General features: G+C 43.7%; 2 protein-coding genes across 4 annotated transcripts in view; one reads left to right on the top strand and one right to left on the bottom strand.

Moving 5' to 3' along the window:
* PDXDC1 (pyridoxal dependent decarboxylase domain containing 1) overlaps positions 1 to 11929 on the top strand; it is a 28702-nt gene extending 16773 nt beyond the window's left edge. For both annotated transcript variants that reach the window (XM_064672872.1, XM_064672874.1), the window contains exons 15-24: positions 910 to 998; positions 1670 to 1775; positions 2797 to 2968; positions 3578 to 3696; positions 4541 to 4662; positions 6303 to 6395; positions 6484 to 6580; positions 7352 to 7456; positions 8270 to 8514; positions 10584 to 11929. In XM_064672872.1, the coding sequence (XP_064528942.1) occupies positions 910 to 998; positions 1670 to 1775; positions 2797 to 2968; positions 3578 to 3696; positions 4541 to 4662; positions 6303 to 6395; positions 6484 to 6580; positions 7352 to 7456; positions 8270 to 8514; positions 10584 to 10712 (1277 nt within the window). In that variant the 3' untranslated portion in view covers positions 10713 to 11929. The remainder of the gene's footprint in view (positions 1 to 909; positions 999 to 1669; positions 1776 to 2796; positions 2969 to 3577; positions 3697 to 4540; positions 4663 to 6302; positions 6396 to 6483; positions 6581 to 7351; positions 7457 to 8269; positions 8515 to 10583) is intronic.
* Positions 10853 to 17114, bottom strand: NTAN1 (N-terminal asparagine amidase). Of its 2 annotated transcripts, none has more exons than XM_064672876.1 (9): positions 16900 to 17114; positions 15979 to 16081; positions 15826 to 15891; positions 15132 to 15240; positions 14085 to 14158; positions 12787 to 12840; positions 11927 to 11980; positions 11317 to 11414; positions 10853 to 11011 (listed from the first exon to the last, which is right to left on the bottom strand). In XM_064672876.1, the coding sequence occupies exons 1-9, from the start codon at positions 16978 to 16980 to the stop codon at positions 10853 to 10855; spliced, it is 798 nt and encodes a 265-aa protein (XP_064528946.1). In that variant the 5' UTR covers positions 16981 to 17114. The 2 variants fall into 2 exon arrangements, with proteins under 2 accessions (XP_064528946.1, XP_064528947.1); XM_064672877.1 differs by having other exon boundaries at positions 10914 to 11030.
* Positions 17115 to 17291: the final 177 nt, after the last annotated feature.

The raw sequence follows: 17291 nt of genomic DNA, 5'->3' as shown, positions 1-17291 counted from the left end.
TGATTACACTTGGCTGCTGCAATAAATTAAAAACCAGCAGAACAACTCTGGAAATGCTGTCACGGGTCTCCAGGAACCACGTGTGTCTCTGAGCAGGACACCTGCACTGAGATGTGCTCCCAGAAAAGAGGATTTTGCCCCCTCAGTTAGAGCAGAGGATGTTGCTGTGCTGTTTGTGTGTGCACACCCTGAGGGGGGAACGTGTCCCTGGCTGAGGCAAAACACTGCCAGAGGAACGTGTGGTTCTGTTGTGAGTGTTGGTTTTAATTGCCTGTGGATTTTTTCTGTTGGGCATGAGGGAGTATTGATTTGGGGTTTGATCTAATTAACAGTTGTACTCACAAAGTAAACCTATTCATCCAGCTCCAGTGACTTGGTGGATTGCTTTGTGCATTGATTTGAAAAGCTTTCCTAGGGAGAAGTCACCCACCTGAATTACAAGGATGTAAAAGGTCCACTTCTGCATGTTTTATCTTTATAATGGACTCTTAAATTCTTAGTAGCATCTTTGTGTGGCTTAAAACCAAGTAATCATTAAAACTTGATTTAAAAAAAAAAAAGGCTGAATGCATCAAATTAAATATTGCAGACTGCTGTGACAGAATTTTGCTTTGTGAAAACACTGAGTTTATTTCTATTGAGGCATTTGAACCTCAAAACTCAAAAGTATTTTTCTGAGGTTTTTTTAAAACAATTACATTCAACTCTGTTTTACTTCTAGTATTTATCATGTTCAACATACCTCTGCAAAGAAGTCCTTGTGGGTCTGGTTGAGGCCCAGAACATGGTGTAAATGTGTTACATTATCTAGGAAATGTAATTGTCTTTTATCTAAATTTTTGGTTGCCTTTTGTTTAATGAAGTAAATAAAAATCCACTTCTGTGATTCTTTTTTATCTTTGGATTCAGATCAGACCTCACATGCTGCACAGGCCTCAGCTATTCAGCACCCCATCATAAGCAACGAAAGACACATTTATGACACTTTCAATCAGTGGGTAAGAACTGGTGCTTTTCTCTTGAGGGAAAGTGAAGTGACAGTGGAATGGTTCAGGGGTTCATTAGGATTTATAAACCCTTTGTTAGATTAGTTTGAAAGTTAAACTAGAAGGTATTTTGGATTTAAAAGATTATTTTGCTCTGAATCAAAGCTGCTTTCACATTTCTGATTATTTTACATGTAATTACTACTGAAATCATTCCTGCATCTTAAGCTGTTGGCTTTTCTCTTGGTCTTGTGGGAATATATGAAAACTTTGGAATTCTTTTAAATCAGCCAGACACTCTGTTGACAATGTCTGTGTATTCTTGAATAGACAGCCTTATTTTCCAGCTCTGGAGGGTAAATTGTAGAAACCTGAGCTGTCCGAGAGCTGAGCACATGGCTGGGATGGGTTGGTTGTGCTGTAACCATGGCACACTCAATGGCAGGGACAATTCTGCAGAAACTTAGGATTTGTAACAATTGTAGCTTATCCTGAATTTTCTTAATTTATGTCAAAGTCATATCCCCAGCAAGCCTGAAGTGTTTTGGTACAGGAACTGATTTTGAGAAATACGGAGAACTCTTTGCACATGGTTCCCCTGAGCTGTGGGCACAGCCTGAGGCAGGGGCTGCAGGAGGTCATGGTGCTCTGTGTACTTCTCTGACTGTGCCCTGTTCCTGCAGCTGGGAGAACAGCTGGCACAGCTGGTTCCTGCCAGTGGAGTGGACGTGGTAGAGCTGGAAGATGAGGGCACGTGTGTGCGTTTCAGCCCCCTGATGACTTCTGCAGGTAACACTCACTGCATTCAGCCCCTTGGAAAAGCTGGCATTTGCTGCAGGATTGTACAAGTCTCCTGCTGTAAAAGCAGGGGTGCTCAAGAAACTCCTCCCCTGTGGTGAGGATTTTCTCACAAACAAAACAAAACTGTCTCAGTTTTATTGTTCTGCTGCACCTTGGCACTGGGTGCATTAGAGGTGGCTCAGCTTTGTGGGTGACATTGCCTCACCACCTCTGCAGAGAGAGACTTTTACTGGTTATTTTTTAAATTCATTAGGAAAAGCAAGGGCAGAAGCTGTTTGCTTCTAACAGTTACATTCCTTCCCTGAGCTGCTAAGCACCAGATGCCTGACCTTTCTACTCAGGGGCTTCAACACTGCCAGGTGCTTGTGTTCAAAATATAGCTACTTTAGTAGAATAATTATTTACTAAATCTGTGGGGTTTTCTATAATTATTGTTTTCCAAAACCTGTGTTTTGGAAAGTGTCTTAAATTTCATGTTTAAGCCAGCACTGCTGTGCTATTTAGTTTAGCCTTGGCAGATGCACAGTACAGTTTGTGCAGGGGCTCAGGGTGATGCAGTGTCTCCTGTTAGCTTGGGGGGGGGTGTAGCTCATGTGAGAGGGTCCTAGTGTGCACTGAAAAACAGATTTTAGAATAAAATGACTTGGTGATGCTGTGATGTTTTGTTTCAAACCAGCATGGGAGCTAATTCGTGACCAGCTAGTCTTTGGGAAGAGGATTTTTTTCTGATGCCAGCTACTGATGTAATGAAAAAGGGTATTGTAACATATCCTTATTAGTTTGTAACATGAGAAAATCCTTTTTATTAGCTTTATATGAAATCCTTACGTCTTTTAATTTTGATGTATCAGGGGATAGATAACTGAAGAAAAACACACAGATCAAGATATTCAGTACTGTCTGTAAATTCTATTTATGACTGACTTGCAGAGAGCCTTCTTCACAGATTACTTAATTCAGATATCTCTGTGATGTCCATCACATATATCACTCACTGACTGCTCTTTAGTTTTAGGAACTGAAATACAAGACATTGATCAGTTGGTGGACTGCTTGAAGATGAAGATCCCAGTATTGACAAGCACTCTGCAGCTGAGAGAAGAGTTTGAGCAAGAAGTGAGAAGAACAGTTGGCCTGTTGTATATTGAAGATCTTGGCTGGCCAGGGTTAGGTGTTGTAAGGTAAATTATTTTCTTCATTCTGTATTTGGATAGACTGTTTTAACAGGCAGAAATACGTGGTCTCTTTAGTTGTGATCTGGATGTATCATTTGCTGGTTATTACCTGGCTTTGCACCCAGTTGAAGCTTTTGAGGGCTTTATAATGTTATTTAGTTTGATTGTGTGTTTTAAAGAAAAGCTGAAGTGCTGTTTTAGCAAAATTAGGGCACCACTTGTAGCATTGTAGGCAGTTTGTGGCTCTGTTAGAGGGATATGTGATGTGCAAGTGCATCCTCTTTTTAGCCAGGGGTAACTTAGATTTTTATCTGTAATGGCACTCACTGATATGCTGAATAGCACGTGGAAAAAAACCTCCAAGTGCCTGTTGTGATCCTTTGGGAAGGCTTCTGTATAGTCAAAACAGTTCAGGTATAATCAATATATCAACTAGAAATCTATTGAGTTTGCAGTAGCAGACTTGCCCCACCCCAGAATCTCTGTTTACAAACCAGTAAACTTGCTGATCTGAGCTGTAACATTCATAAAATACAGGAATTTGTAGAAACATGCTAAATGTGCAGGTATTTTTGTATGTACTGTAAAGTAAAATTACTGTTTCTTGGCTTGAAGGTACAACTACCACAGTGATGAGAAGAATGATGACAAACAAGAAAAAGAACTAGAAAAAATCAATACAGAACTTCTGAAGAAGTTAAATGAACTGGAGTCAGATCTCACTTTTTCTTTGGGTAACTGCACTATTTAAAAACCTTCTGTTCAAGCTAATAGTCATTGTCCTAGCTGTGTTAGAATGGTTTGACAGGTCATTACAGTGCAAAATTAGCTGCTGCCTATGTGGTTACTGCACAAAGAACATCTGTAATTGTTGGTTCCTCCCCCTGTTTCAGTTGGGAAGTGTTCACCAAGTGAGCAGGGTGCACTGTTCCCAGAAGTACTTGTGAAAACTGATTTATGGGCAACTAGACCAAGAAGAGTTTCCTTGTCAGAAAGACTAAAAGCTGCAGTGTCCCTCTGTAAACTCAGCCTTCTCAGGTTGTGCTGGATCTAGTGAAAAGCAGATCTCATTCCAAACCCACTGGCACTGATGGTTTCACTGCTCTCTGTAGCTGGATTAAAAGCTTCAGATGACTTTTGTGATAATTAGCAACACTCACATTTACACAGTGCCACATGATAGCTGCAATAGCATTAATTTGCTTACTCAGAACTCTGATCTTTTTCCAGTCAGCTTTCAAGAATTAAGTGCCCTATGGATGTGGAACCAAGTAAGCTGTACATGGCAAAAAATTAAGGAGTTTGAAGCATATCTAACACTGATATTTATAATACACTCCTTGACTGTATAAAATACCCACTGTTTTTCTTGCTCAGATTATGTTTTCTGTCTTTGAAAACCACCAGGGCTGAACTTTTTTGGTCTACATAATTTATACCCATGCAGATCCTGCCCTTAATTACTGAAGGGTGTGTGTGTATTAGGATTTCCAGATTGACACACATGAGTGTTGCAGCCATTGCAAGATTGTGCCAGATTTGTACATCACAAAGACTTGATTCTCCCTGTGCTCACAGGTCCAGAATTTGGGGGGCAGAAGAACTGTGTTTACATTGGAATGGTCACGGAGGATCTGGATGTGTCAGAGTTGGTTGAAACCATTGCAGCAACAGGCAGAGAAATTGAAGAAAATTCCAGAGTATGTATTAATAAGTCACAGAATATTTCAGTACCCTTTTTTTTCCCCTTTCATATTGGCTTCAGGACATGGTTTTGTTCTTTGTGAAAGTAAAAGTTGTACTCGCCCATAACAGTCTTATTCACTGGGGAAGGAGTGTTTTGTTACAGGTGGTGATATCCTGAGGATGTCTGGATTTGTGTTCATGGTCCTGTGTGCAGTAGTTTTAATGAAAAACTTCAGTGGTACTGAAATAGACTCATTTAGTCACTAAAATTTAGGCTGTCAAAAACCAAAAGTTAAGGTGGGGGTTGATTGTGAGCTGGTGTTTCTCTTCACTGCTTGATGTGGTGGGATTGAAATTCTTTATATACCAGTTTTAAGATAAAACTGTGCCCTAAAATATGTGAAAAACTCTAAATTGGTGGCTTTAAAACAGAAATTACAAATAATCTATTAAAGTAATAAAGCTGATGATGAACTCCTATTTGTCAAAGCATTTACCTGAGTAGAGTTCTCCAAATGTTCTCTGAACCAGAATTCCGAAATGACCTGCATCACAAATGAACATCTGTCCCTTCTTTCCTTTAGTCTTGGACATTTAATTTCCTCACCTAAAAAACCAGAACTTCAGAACTCCTTGGCCTGTTTCTGCCCACAGGAATATGTTGCCACTTGCCCTGTTTAGGTGAGGGATGGTTGGTGCAAGAGGGAGGCTTTTAGAAAAAACCTACATCAGTTCCAGCCTGCCCTGAGGACATGAAGTAAATACAGTAAAAGCCAGAACCAAAAGTGAAGATAAACATCTTGACTAGACCAGAAAACACACTGGTTCTTCCTGGTGCTCCAAGTGCAATTCCCTTGCACTCCCTCCTGTAGCCAGTACCTCTGGGTATTGAGCTTTCCGTGGGGGTCAGTTCCTCACTGGCCTCTCCCCCAGGAAGAAGCAACTTCCTCTCTTTCCTTTTATTAAGTGACAGTAACACAAAGTTTGGGCATTTTGGAGGAAGTGCCTGTCTAATCTAGACCTTGTGCAATATTAAAACCCATATAAATATATAGAAATTGGCATTTGTCTTGCCCAGACAAAACTGAGGCTCTGTTTTTTGATTTCTTGGGTTTGTTCATTCCTTGCCCCTGCAGCTCTCCCAGTGAACTGCCTGTCCTTTGCAGTGTCAGACATGGCTGTGCTGGCCTGGGCTGCCACAGGGACCAGAGTGGCAGCTGTTTATGAAATTAGAAAAACAAAGGGAACCCAGGCTGACATATACCTTGTTAGACTTGCTGTGAGGCTGGTTTAAGTCCCAGGTGCTTCTAGAAACCAAAATGTGCTCTATAGACCTAAAAATTCTTCCCAGATATTCACCTGAGTTGCTAAGCAGGTCTTTGAAGACTTTGGGTCACAGGCTCATTTCTAAGTGTTAAGGAAAAAAAAGTACCCTTCCTGTTTAAAATTACATTCTCTCCTCTGGGTTTATCTGTTAAAAATCCTGCAGTAAGCCTGTACATTCTTTAATTTACAGTCATAATGAAATAGAGATTGTCAAATACTGTCTTAAATTAGAAAAATATCTGATTACCCTGTCTAGATCCTGAAAACCTGAACTGAAAAGACAATTTCAAGTCTGAATAATGTATATAATTATTTCTGGCTTTATTAGCTGTTGGAAAACATGACTGAAGTTGTTAGAAAAGGGATCCAGGAAGCACAGCTTCAGCTTCAGAAAGCAAATGAAGAACGACTTCTGGAGGAGGTAAGGCTCTAAACATCAGCTGTACTTGAGATAACTTGTCACAAAGGGGTCACTTGCTCACCAGCCACTGTTGGGTTGTGCTTTGCAGGGGCTGCTGCGACAGATTCCTGTGGTGGGCTCTGTGCTGAACTGGTTTTCCCCCTTCCAAGCCTCTCCGAAGGGAAGGACGTTCAATTTAACAGCAGGTGGGGCTCGCTGCACCTGCACCGGGTTACACTGTTGTTGGGGCTGCTCCCTGTTTGATACTGAACTTGCAGCACATTCCTGTGCTGGTTGGATCATGAGTGACATGATCCACCCTCAGGATGTACAAGAACATATTTGTAATTCATGTCTGGTGATGTGGAAGGAGCTGCCTTTAAGCTTTTACATCGTTGAATCTGATGTACCAACATAATTATTTCTGAAATTATAAATTTCCACTATAAAAATACTGTGGCAGAATTAAGAATGAATATTCTTGGACTCAGCAGTGCCTGTCACACCTGGCCTGGCTGTCTGTGTGTCTGTAACCTGCAGGGAAGACTTCCTGCTGTGCTTGGGGCCTTTCTGACTCTGGATGCACCACCAGGCAGGTCCTCACAGCAGAGAACAGCCATGTTCCCCTGGGAATGCTGACCCCTGCATGGTTAGATACCCCTTCCATGTGCACAGCTCCATAGCTTGCAGCTGGGAAGATGTCAAGTGCCCAGGGGAGAAAGGAAAAGGGCCTGCAGTGTGTAGCAGTGTTGTGAGTGTGTGAGGGGAAACCATCCATTTTGAAGTGTCAGCGCTCCTGTCCCCAGGGACTCAGACATGGATCCCCCACCACGGGGCAGTTTGAACTCAACCAGCACATGCACTTTCAGAAATGTGCATTAACAAGAAGACTGTTACATACCTTACAAATGCAAACAGAAAACTGCTCCAGCCTGGGTTGTAGTCAACTTCTTTTTTCTTTTTTTTTTTACCCACAGGCTCTCTGGAATCCACAGAATCCACATATGTGTCAAAGGCCCAAGGAACAGGCACCACTCCACCACCCACTCCCACTTCCAGCCTTGCAAAGCAAAGACTTCCTGGTAAGTTTCTGTGTCTTAGTTTAATTTCTAAAACTCGCTAAAACATCCTGATACAGGATGAGCCATGTGATTTTCCATCTTTCTTAATATCTGGAACTGGAGCTCATCTTCTACTGCTGTAAAAACCTTATTGTACACGTGACACAGACCACCACCCCAACCTCTTTTCTCCCCACAAATGCTTCCTGGGCCTACAGGAAGTTGTTATCCCAGTAGCTGACAACAGTCCATGAAATCTGGAATCTTCCTCTAGAATATTATGAGGTTATTGAGCTTTAAAAACAAGCAAGCAACAAGCCAAAAGTTCTATTTGAAATAAAAACATAACATCATGTAATCATGTACTTCAGCAACTGCATTTCTATTGCTACCAAATATTTTGTGGACAAAGTCCTTCTAAGGTGAAGATCTGTTAAATCTATGGCACTCTCTGCATAGTTGTATTAGTAATCAATGCTGATCTGATTGGCAGGAAACCCACAGTTTTAACTCACCTTTTGAGCTGGTGGCTTCCAGCCTGTAGTTTTCTATGCAGGTTTTTTCCCTGGAATGACTTCAGTGTGTGTGTAGGCAGTTTGGTTTCAGCTCAGTTTTACCTGTCTCTGCATATACAGGATACAAGGACAGGTGCTTTTACTTTGCAGACCTGTCTCTAACTGCAAGGGAGAGTGTCTATATTTAGGTACAAAGTTGCACCCAAACAAAACCTATTTTTTTGCAGTTGTAGAATTATGACACTTCCTTTGAACTTGTGCACAGCACTGTTTGTGTTTGCTGCCTTCATGGGTATTGTGTTCTTCAAACACTTTGCAGGTCAGAAAGCTTTTAAAAGGTCTCTAAGAAGCTCTGATGGGTTCAGTGAGACCAGTTCCATCAGCCACTGTGATGACCTGGAGAAGATGGATCAGAGACCTCCAGCTCTATCCCCCAGCCACGAGCAAGGACCTTTGGAGACACAAAAACCAGAGGAGCAGAAGGAGGTGGCACAGGCACAGACAAACACTGAGGACACTCACAGTGACAAATCACCACCTGACTGTGCAAAGGGAGAGGAACAAGCAAGTGAAAGATAAAATCCAGTGTGGATTTCAGACTTTGCCAAGGCAGCCCCTGCCCAGGGAGGCAGGGTGTTAATGATGCATTGAAAATGTGAACAGTGCCACACACTAGTACAGTAATAACTACTGTAACTTATTAACTGGGATTTTGCACAAATATAAATTCCCTCCCCTGGGACAGAGATTTGTCTTATCATACTCTTGTTACAGTTGCTTTAATCCTCTACATGTCGGTGTCACCAAAGCAGTAGTGAAATTTATTAAGTGCTCATAAACATTTGTAAAAACACTTAGCAATTATCCTTCCTGCAGGAATCCACGCATGGTAACACTTGCTAACGAACCCACCAGCCATGCACACGGTTAAAAATACAGCTGCACCCAATGATTATACTACTACATCTTATAACAAAACCCCCCAAACAACTGCCAGTTGTTCACCTATTTACAATTCAGTTTAACCTCTCCTGCAGTCACACTACTGCCTTGCTTCCCTTTTGTTACCTTATCCAGCACCTTGCCCAGCAGCCGTGGCGGCGCTGGGAGGGCCGGGCCCGTGTAAATAGGGGGTCACTGAGGAGTGCTTGGCCAGCGACCATTTGTTCTGCTCTTGTGCTTCACACACCCAGCCACAGCCCTGGGTACAGTGGGGACCGAGTTCATGAGTTCTAAGCCTTTTAGAAAGAAATAGTGCCTCTGCATGCCTGACCAGCTCCCTGCTTCCACCCCGGGAAGGATCACCAAGGCACCGTTGCGTTCCTTTGCACGGCATTGACACCAAATCCGCTCGCACACGTTGATGTGGTGTAACTGGAGTTCTTTCTGTTGTGTATTTTTAAAGATAGTTGTAGTAAAGCTTGAAAAACCAATACATTTGTGACGGTTTCCACACTTATTTTTTGAATAACAGTAACTTACCTATGGTAGGAATTGTACAGACTCTAAAGAAACTATTTAGGTTATTTACAGCACAGCACAACTTCAGAGTGTCTGGGACTACTCTGGATAAATCCAAACCCGAGGTCTAAAAGTGTTTTCCCTCTGGATCATCTTAATCACTTCACTTGCAGATTTTCAGAGCCTCTTGTGGAAAGATCTCTGGCAACACTTGCTTTCCTTGAGTCACCTGATTTTGATGTAAACCATCCCATCCCTGTAGAACTGGATACAAATACTGGGTTTTTTCTTCCCCTCCTGATGGGTATCCATTAATACCATAATGGCTGTAGTGGTCCTGGGGCTTACTTTGATAATCTGAAAAATTTAGGGTTTTTGAATTGTACTGGCACCTGATTTGACTCTCAGCTCCTCAGGCCTGCAGGGCTGGGATGCCATGAACAAGGTTAATTTTGCTGTTGGGGTAATTTATGTAAATCAGTGCAATTTTTCTAAAGTGCAAAAGCAATTAAGTTGACTAGTCTTCCTCCTTGGTTTCTTTGGTGCAATGAAGTATGTTAATAATAAGAGTAATTTGTTGGGGATGAAGTTATCACCACAAAGATTAATTTTTAATGTTTTTATATTTGGAAGTGTTAAATCAGTAAGTTTTGTTGGAATGAGCTTCATTCTTTAGATACTTACCTGAATGTTTCAATAAAGATTCTTCAAATTATCACTCTGGAATTAAGTTCTTGTTGAAGGACACTTCCTTACCTTTCAGCAAGCTCTAAGTAAGTGTGTGCAGCTTCCTTTCGCTGTGTGTGCAAAATCACTTTCTGAAGTGCACACCAGTGTAGTGACTCACCTTCTCAGTCTCCAGCACTGCCCCCTCTCTACTGTGCCCATCAAATTACTGCACTGGAGCAGCAGAGCCTAAACAAAGCCAAATTCTTACTTCAAAAACCCTGATTCCTACGTAAGTAACGCAGAAAAAGCAAGTTACTTCTATCAAAATATTTTATTTTGAAAAGCACAGGAACAATGGTATTTGTGACCAGCAGTATCCTTTTTACAACAAATTGCTCATCTTGCAAGACTGTACTTCCCTAAAGCAGTTGTGGTGGTTGGGTCCAGGTTAGATCTTGTCAGAACAAACCTGTTCCCACAACCCTTCTTTGTTTTTCTTGTAGATGCGAGGTTTGCTGTCGGGGAACAGGGAGCGAGATGGAAAGGGATGTGCTTTGAGAAATGTTAATGTAGATCGGATGTGGGAAACAAAGTGGGGTGGCTCAGCCAGGGGCGACGTGGAAAGATTCTGAAAAAGAAGAGGGGAGCAAGAGCTGCTTGATATTCAGAGCACAATGTTCTCCAGATCCTGCCTTCCAATAAGGATATTCCCCACCCTCCCGGGGCCAGCAGTGCACTGGAAGAAGTTCTGACAGACTGCATCCCCTCCTCTCTACTCAGCCAGAAGGGGAAAAAAAAAAAAAGCTGTTTCAGGTACCTGTAAAATCTGGGCATCATCCTGTTCCAACCAGAAGTCCACGTGTGGGAAAGGCCCCCAGAAATAAGGCCCAATACGGAGCTGTTCTGTCTTTGCATCGTAGATGTTGGTGAGCTGTAAGAACACAGGGAGCCTGCAGGGTCAGACAGGGCTCACACTGGCAAAGAGCACATTCCCTTGGTCTGAGGGCCGTGGGCTCAGCTCCTGTCCCAGACAGACCGTGGGCCAGCTCAGCCCTTCCTTCCGACTGCGTTACCTCGATCCAGTTCTGACAAACGTGACATTAAACAGTAACAGCAAACCCAGAGCCCAGAGAATGCTACCAAAGGATTTTGTTTCCTCAAACTTTGGATGTTTGTCCCAACTGGTCTCCCCTTCTGACAAAAATACTGTTTCCCCCCCCCATTATTTTTACTCACTGGTGCTCCTGTTAAAACATGGGCTGAACGCAAATCCTCATCCGGCCCTTTCTCTGGGAAGGTTGCAGGGAAAATCTCTGCTGTTTTAACATTCACAGCTGGGAGGAAACAGAGATTGAAATACGGAAACAATTAATTCCTACAAGGCACTTGTTTACAGTGACCATGTCCCCAGCACAACCATGTTGCAGAACTTCAGAACCCATCACACTCTGTTGTATTTCTCAGACCCCTGAGCCTGCAACAGCACATTTCTACTCCATTTCCTTTGACAGCATTTCAATAGTCCACAGATGCGTGAACTAATTAGAAGAAACACTGAATAATCAATAAGGAGGTTGAATTCGAAGCAGAAATTTAGTGCAGTAGCTTGATATTGATAAAATTATAAGTGCAGTTAAAGGAAAAAAAATCTGCTTGCCTTTGTACACAGCCCCTCCTACATGTGCAACTGTGCTACCACAAGACAAGTATTTCTACCTTCGCCTCTGACAGCAGCTTGTAACTTTTAGGATGGACTTCAGCCAGTCATTAACTATGAGCCCGTTTACCACTGGAATCTGAAAAGCAACCCAGTTACAAAATTATAATTAAATTCTAATTTACTCACCTATTCCATAAATGATTGGAAAGTGAATATCTTGTTCTTCTCTATCATTTAGTTCTATAAGAAAAAAAAAAAAAGAAATCAACTTGTAGGACTTCGGATTGTTCTGTGCGCAGCATTCATTTAGTTGTTCTCTGATAACATACAACAGATCTGATGTTGTAAAGACAGAAAAAAACCAAGGAAGCCTAAAAGAAATATGGAAAAGAAGGTGCAGGTGCAGGTCTGCTTGGGGCCTGGAGCAGAGCTGTCTCCAAACAGAACAGCTGGCTCCAGCCAACTGCCCCCCACTTCTGCATGGGCAAGTTAGAGGGAAAAAAACACAATGCAAAATGACCACAATGCCAGGTTTCAAAGATGTAAGTCACCAACAGCACTGTCACGGAAAGAGGATGGAAATATGACCTCAACATGATATAAAGGAAAGGAAATAACTTCCTGTAAGTGACATCACACACTATGAACTAACTGAAAGAGTTAACGAGTTCACTGGACCCTGCAGGGAGGCAGGTCCAGCAGCCCAGCAGAGCAAAGGTCTGCAAGTGCCCTTCTCAATTGTCTCATAAGATCTCCACAGGTACAGAGCCTGTTCCACAGGGCAAATGTGCCAAAATAACCTGGCCAGGATCACGAGTGGCTCTGCTATTGGCTGCAGTGCAGCAGAACTTGGTAAGGAGAGAATCCTGCTGTGGCTCTCTGCCATCACCACACACACCGAGCACAAGAAGACTAACAATTACAAACAGTTATGGAGGACTTGTGCTGGTCTGTCTTACAGGACAGATAAAAAGCCATGAAAAGACCTCTGCCCTTTGATTTCAGTAGCTAAAGGTACTTCAAAACCCAAGGAAAGATTTTCTTACCTGTTACACAGAAGGTCACTAAGTGAACATCATCTGGCTGGAGATCGAACGCTCCTACGGCAACAAGGACAGTGCAAAGTGTGAGTGAGGGTGGCAGGGCAGGGCTGGGTGGGCACTGCAGTGGTGGCACACACCTAAACCACTGCTCCTGGGGAGGGCACAGCAAACAGCCTTTTGCATGTTTGCTTCAAACTAACAGCAATTTACAGAGAGGAGCCATTTGTAATAGCAAAAACTTGCAAAAAAAGTGGTGTGCCACTCACTGCTTTTAGTGACACTGGTTTAGCTCTGGCATCACACCAGCTCTGATTTAGTTCACTATACACATTAGGCAGCTTATATTTAAATATTTTTTCCTAAAATGTTACATATATAGAAAGCAAACCCAGTCTTTCACTAGGTGTAAATTAAATCTGCCTTTCACCATCTTAAACTCCAAGAAAAAAATTCCTCTTTTTTTCGAAGTTCTGACAGCAATACAACATGATTGATTCAAACTGTAACCTGATGCGTGAGAATCAGAAGGTTGAAAAAATAAGTTAACCAATTAACTTAATTTCTGTAATTAACCAATTAATTTCTGTACAGAATTCTCATATAACATAGACCAGGTGTAACAGCCATGAGGCCGCAGCCCAGGGCCTTTGCTGGTTCTGTTTTCCTTTTTGTTTATCCCCTTAAACACCTCCCTCCAATCCTGACACCTGCCCCATCCCTCCTCCCTCCCCATTCCAGGGGGGCTGAAGCCTCTCCATACTCAAAGTGCTCAGCACAAGGCAGAGCACTTGCAGGTAGGCAGGTACTTTATGTTTCCAATCTGTTAGTAAAGCACTGCCATCACTGCTCTGGACTGTGGATTTTATAAACAGACCTGACATTTTTCATCAGGCAATTCCAAACAATAATTACATTTTACCTCATCTCATTAAGTATGAACTGAATGGTAATTAATGAAGTCACCCACACTCACAGATTTGGAGAGTGTCACCACTTGCCCAAGATCACACAGCGGATCAGGACTCAAGCCCAGCTGAATTGTGCCCCAACTCTCCACAGCGGAATAGGAGCCAGGGGGAAATGACCAGTTCAGACCCTGCACCCCACACACTGCCCAGGGAGCAGCCCCAGCAGCCCAACCCTCTCCACACCAAGTTTTCAGGCACAGAAAATCACCCTTCAAAATGAATCCACGTTTCTTTCCAGTAAATGACTGGGGACTCAGATTACAAACAAACTTTACCCACATCCAGCCAGAACTATTGTTTTTGGACATGAGAGTGGAAAAAAAGTGAACTTACTAAGAAGCTGATTAGTAAGTTTTTGTGATAACTGCCTATCATCATTGAAACCTCCAACTAGGTGCACTTCCAGCCTAACAGAGATGGAATAACAGGAAACAGCAATTAAAAAGACATCTCAAAATGAATAGCTTTACAAAATAATCCCCAGCCCAAACTGCAAAGCAATCATTAGAGAAGCCTTATTACAATCACATGCACCAAGCTGGTTTGCATTACACAGCAAGTTATGGTAACTCCATTCTCAACACTTGAGGGATCATAAGGAAATGGCACAGAACAAAAGCTTTAAGAGGCATTACATACATGCAGTTCTAACCCAGGGGTATCTCTGATGGTCAGCATGAACTTTGTAACCACCTTTCAGTTCCCAAAAAGGGTTAACTAAACATGAAGATTTTTGTTCCCATGACCCTCTCACAACTATTCTGGACCATGCAGCAGGGTTCTTCTCTGAGAAGTGTCTATGTAAAGACAAGTCCTTACAAATCATGAGTTTTAGAGATCACACCTTCTAAGTTCATTTAGTTTTTGTTCTTACCAAACTGCAGGGTCAAAAACCTCCACATCCAGAAAGAATCTTGTTTGCTGAATTTCATTTCAGAGCTTTTTACCCATTGTCCTGTCCCACACAGCCCTTTTTTTTTTTTTTATGTGGACTTAGAAAAATCCCAGATGGATTCTCAGATACCAAAAAGAATTTACAAAATTAACACTCTGGAAGGAAAAATATAAACTAAAAAAACCAGTTATTTGAAAAATTTTGCACATCTGAAACAAAAGTTAACTGGGAAACAATAAACAAACCTCTCAATGGTTCTACAGAGACACCATTCAGAACAGAATCGTGCTTTAAACAACTGCTAAAAACAGCCCTAAAATCATCACCAAGGAAATAATTTTCACTTTACATGTGGTTGCTGATTAAGAGAAGTTTCCTACACAATGATCTTGCCTGAACCCCATATAATCACACAGAAATTCCCTGCAGTATAAGCTGCAGCAGCCTTTGTGCAAAGCAGTACACAAGAAAGGAGCAGAGCTGACCTGCCACAGCCCGTGGTGTTTGAGAGAGACTTTACTGAACTCATGATGAGCGACACCTCGGCCTCCGTGTCAGACCCGTCACAGTGTGTCAGGCAGGTGGCTCCGCTGCCTGGGGAAGGCACCAGAAGACAGTGACTTAGTGACTATTTTGTTCACAGTAACACTTTACCCTGCTGCAGGACGGTAAGAGCTGCACCCACCACCACCAGCCTTCCTCTCAGCGGCCTCTGGCAGAGGACACGGGCTCACTGAATGAGGCAACAGCCTCTGCACGTGCCCGTTGTGGAACCACAGCTCGTGTCAGGGGTACAAGAGCCCTCTAAGCAGGACCAGGACCCGTCTCTAATGTCAGAGAACCAGGCACGTAATGAGGATCTTCCCACAAATCCCACCTCCGTAATTTCCAAACCCTGCTGCCACCCTGCTGAGCACAGCCCAGGGCTGCAGTGCCACTGCCACGGCCACAGGGGCAGAGCAGGTTAAACATCTGCTCACTGAGCAACCATAACATTGAGCCTCTGACACCAAACACACCCCCTCTTCCAACAAGTAGTTTAGTTAACATTTATGTGACTTTTGGAGATTCAGGTTTACACAAATGTAACTGCAGTTTATTTTATTAATGCCACATAAACCAATACTAATTCCTTACTTCAGGGGGACAGGTTTTGTTCTGAACATCCTTTAAGGATACCTGTGTGTCGGAGCACAACTATGTGGCAGGTAGTTGCATCATCTGATCCAAGAATAGAAACAGAACCTATTTTAAAGGAGAGAAACACCATAAGAACTCCCTTCACACAATCACTGCTTCAGTAGAAGAGCAAATGTTTATGTTCCTACACACCATCTTTGGGGGTGGTCACTGCAAACTCTCTCTGCTGGACATAGAGGAGGCCTTTGGGTTCCACAGTCTGAGCAGGCTGACTTCTCAGAAGCTTTGCCTTTTCCTAAAGATAAATGATAACAGAGACTACAGTGGCTGAATTCTCAGGTGTATGCATTGCTTGACAGAAACATCACCTCTGAAAAGCAAAGGGACTCAGGTCAGAGAGAAATGCGTATTTTGGATTATGGTGTATTCTGAATTTTGAGAAGTTTTTGCTTACCTGCCACTGATCAAGTTAATAGTTAAATCCCATCATTCCAGAGACACACAAAACACTTTTCCCTGTTTTACAGACCATAAAATGGAGGCACAACAAAAAGCATTTGCACTTGGCAAAGATTATACAAGAGATAACACCACAGCTTTGGAAGTTTAATCAGGACAAGAAACTTTGGAAATGTAGAAGTTTCAGCCTTCTACTGCCACAATCCATAATATTTACTTAACACTTATCAAAATATCGCTGTCTATTAGCTTGCCTGGGGCAGGGAAAACCCAGACTCCTGGGCTATGACTACTGCAGTGCTTCCCCACAGACCCGCTGGGCAGGAAGCGGATTTCCACCCCGGGAGCTCAAAAAACACCTCACAGTCCTATCAGATTTGCCCTGGTTTTCTGCATAAATTCACGTTCTACAAGAAACACCTTTTAATGGCAAACACCTTCCCAACCAGCTCTGCTCAGCATTCCCGGCTGGCAGTCCGCCGCTTGGATAATAACACGTTTATAACATTTATACACTGGAAGCGAGGTTAGCACCTTCCCCACAGTGACCGCCTTGCCTTTATCGCCAGTTATTTGTTATTTCGGGCAGACCGGGCCCGGCCGAGGCAGCGCCAGCCCGGCCGCGGGTTCACGCCCCGGGGCCCCTTCGCTCACCTCGAGGTGCGGGTGTGCGCGGATCATGTCCCCCGTGGGCCGGGACAGGTCCACCCGCGCTCCGTTAACCAGCAGCGGCATCGCGGCGAGCGCCAGGCCGGGCCCGGAGGCGGCTCCGCGCTCCCTCCTGAGGCCGCGCCGGGCCGGGCCGGGCAGAGCCGCGCGGGGCGCTGGGAAAGCGGGGCGGTGGCACCGACACCGCCCGGGGCCCGGCAGGGACCGGCACCGCCTGGAGCTCGGCAGGGATCGGCACCGCCCGGAGCTCGGCGGGGATCGGCACCGCCCGGGGCCCGGCGGGGACCGGCACCGCCCGGAGCTCGGCCCCGGCACCGCCCGGGGCTCGGCACCGCCCGGGGCTCGGCACCGCCCGGGGCTCGGCACCGCCCGGGGCT

The sequence above is a fragment of the Pseudopipra pipra genome, chromosome 16 (genome assembly GCF_036250125.1).
Source record: "Pseudopipra pipra isolate bDixPip1 chromosome 16, bDixPip1.hap1, whole genome shotgun sequence".
Taxonomy (NCBI): Eukaryota; Metazoa; Chordata; class Aves; order Passeriformes; family Pipridae; genus Pseudopipra; species Pseudopipra pipra.
The sequence above is the reverse complement of the archived record's forward strand: the minus strand, read 5'-3'. Positions and strand labels throughout refer to the sequence as shown.

Excerpts from the sequence above, each read along its gene's own strand:
- NTAN1 (XM_064672876.1), bottom strand. The coding sequence starts at position 16,980 with ATGCCGCTGCTGGTTAACGGAGCGCGGGTGGACCTGTCCCGGCCCACG. Across the intron at positions 15,892-15,978 it reads AGTGACCACCCCCAAAGATG|GTTCTGTTTCTATTCTTGGA; the intron begins GTGTGTAGGAAC and ends CCTTTAAAATAG. Across the intron at positions 15,241-15,825 it reads AGTTGTGCTCCGACACACAG|GCAGCGGAGCCACCTGCCTG; the intron begins GTATCCTTAAAG and ends TGCCTTCCCCAG.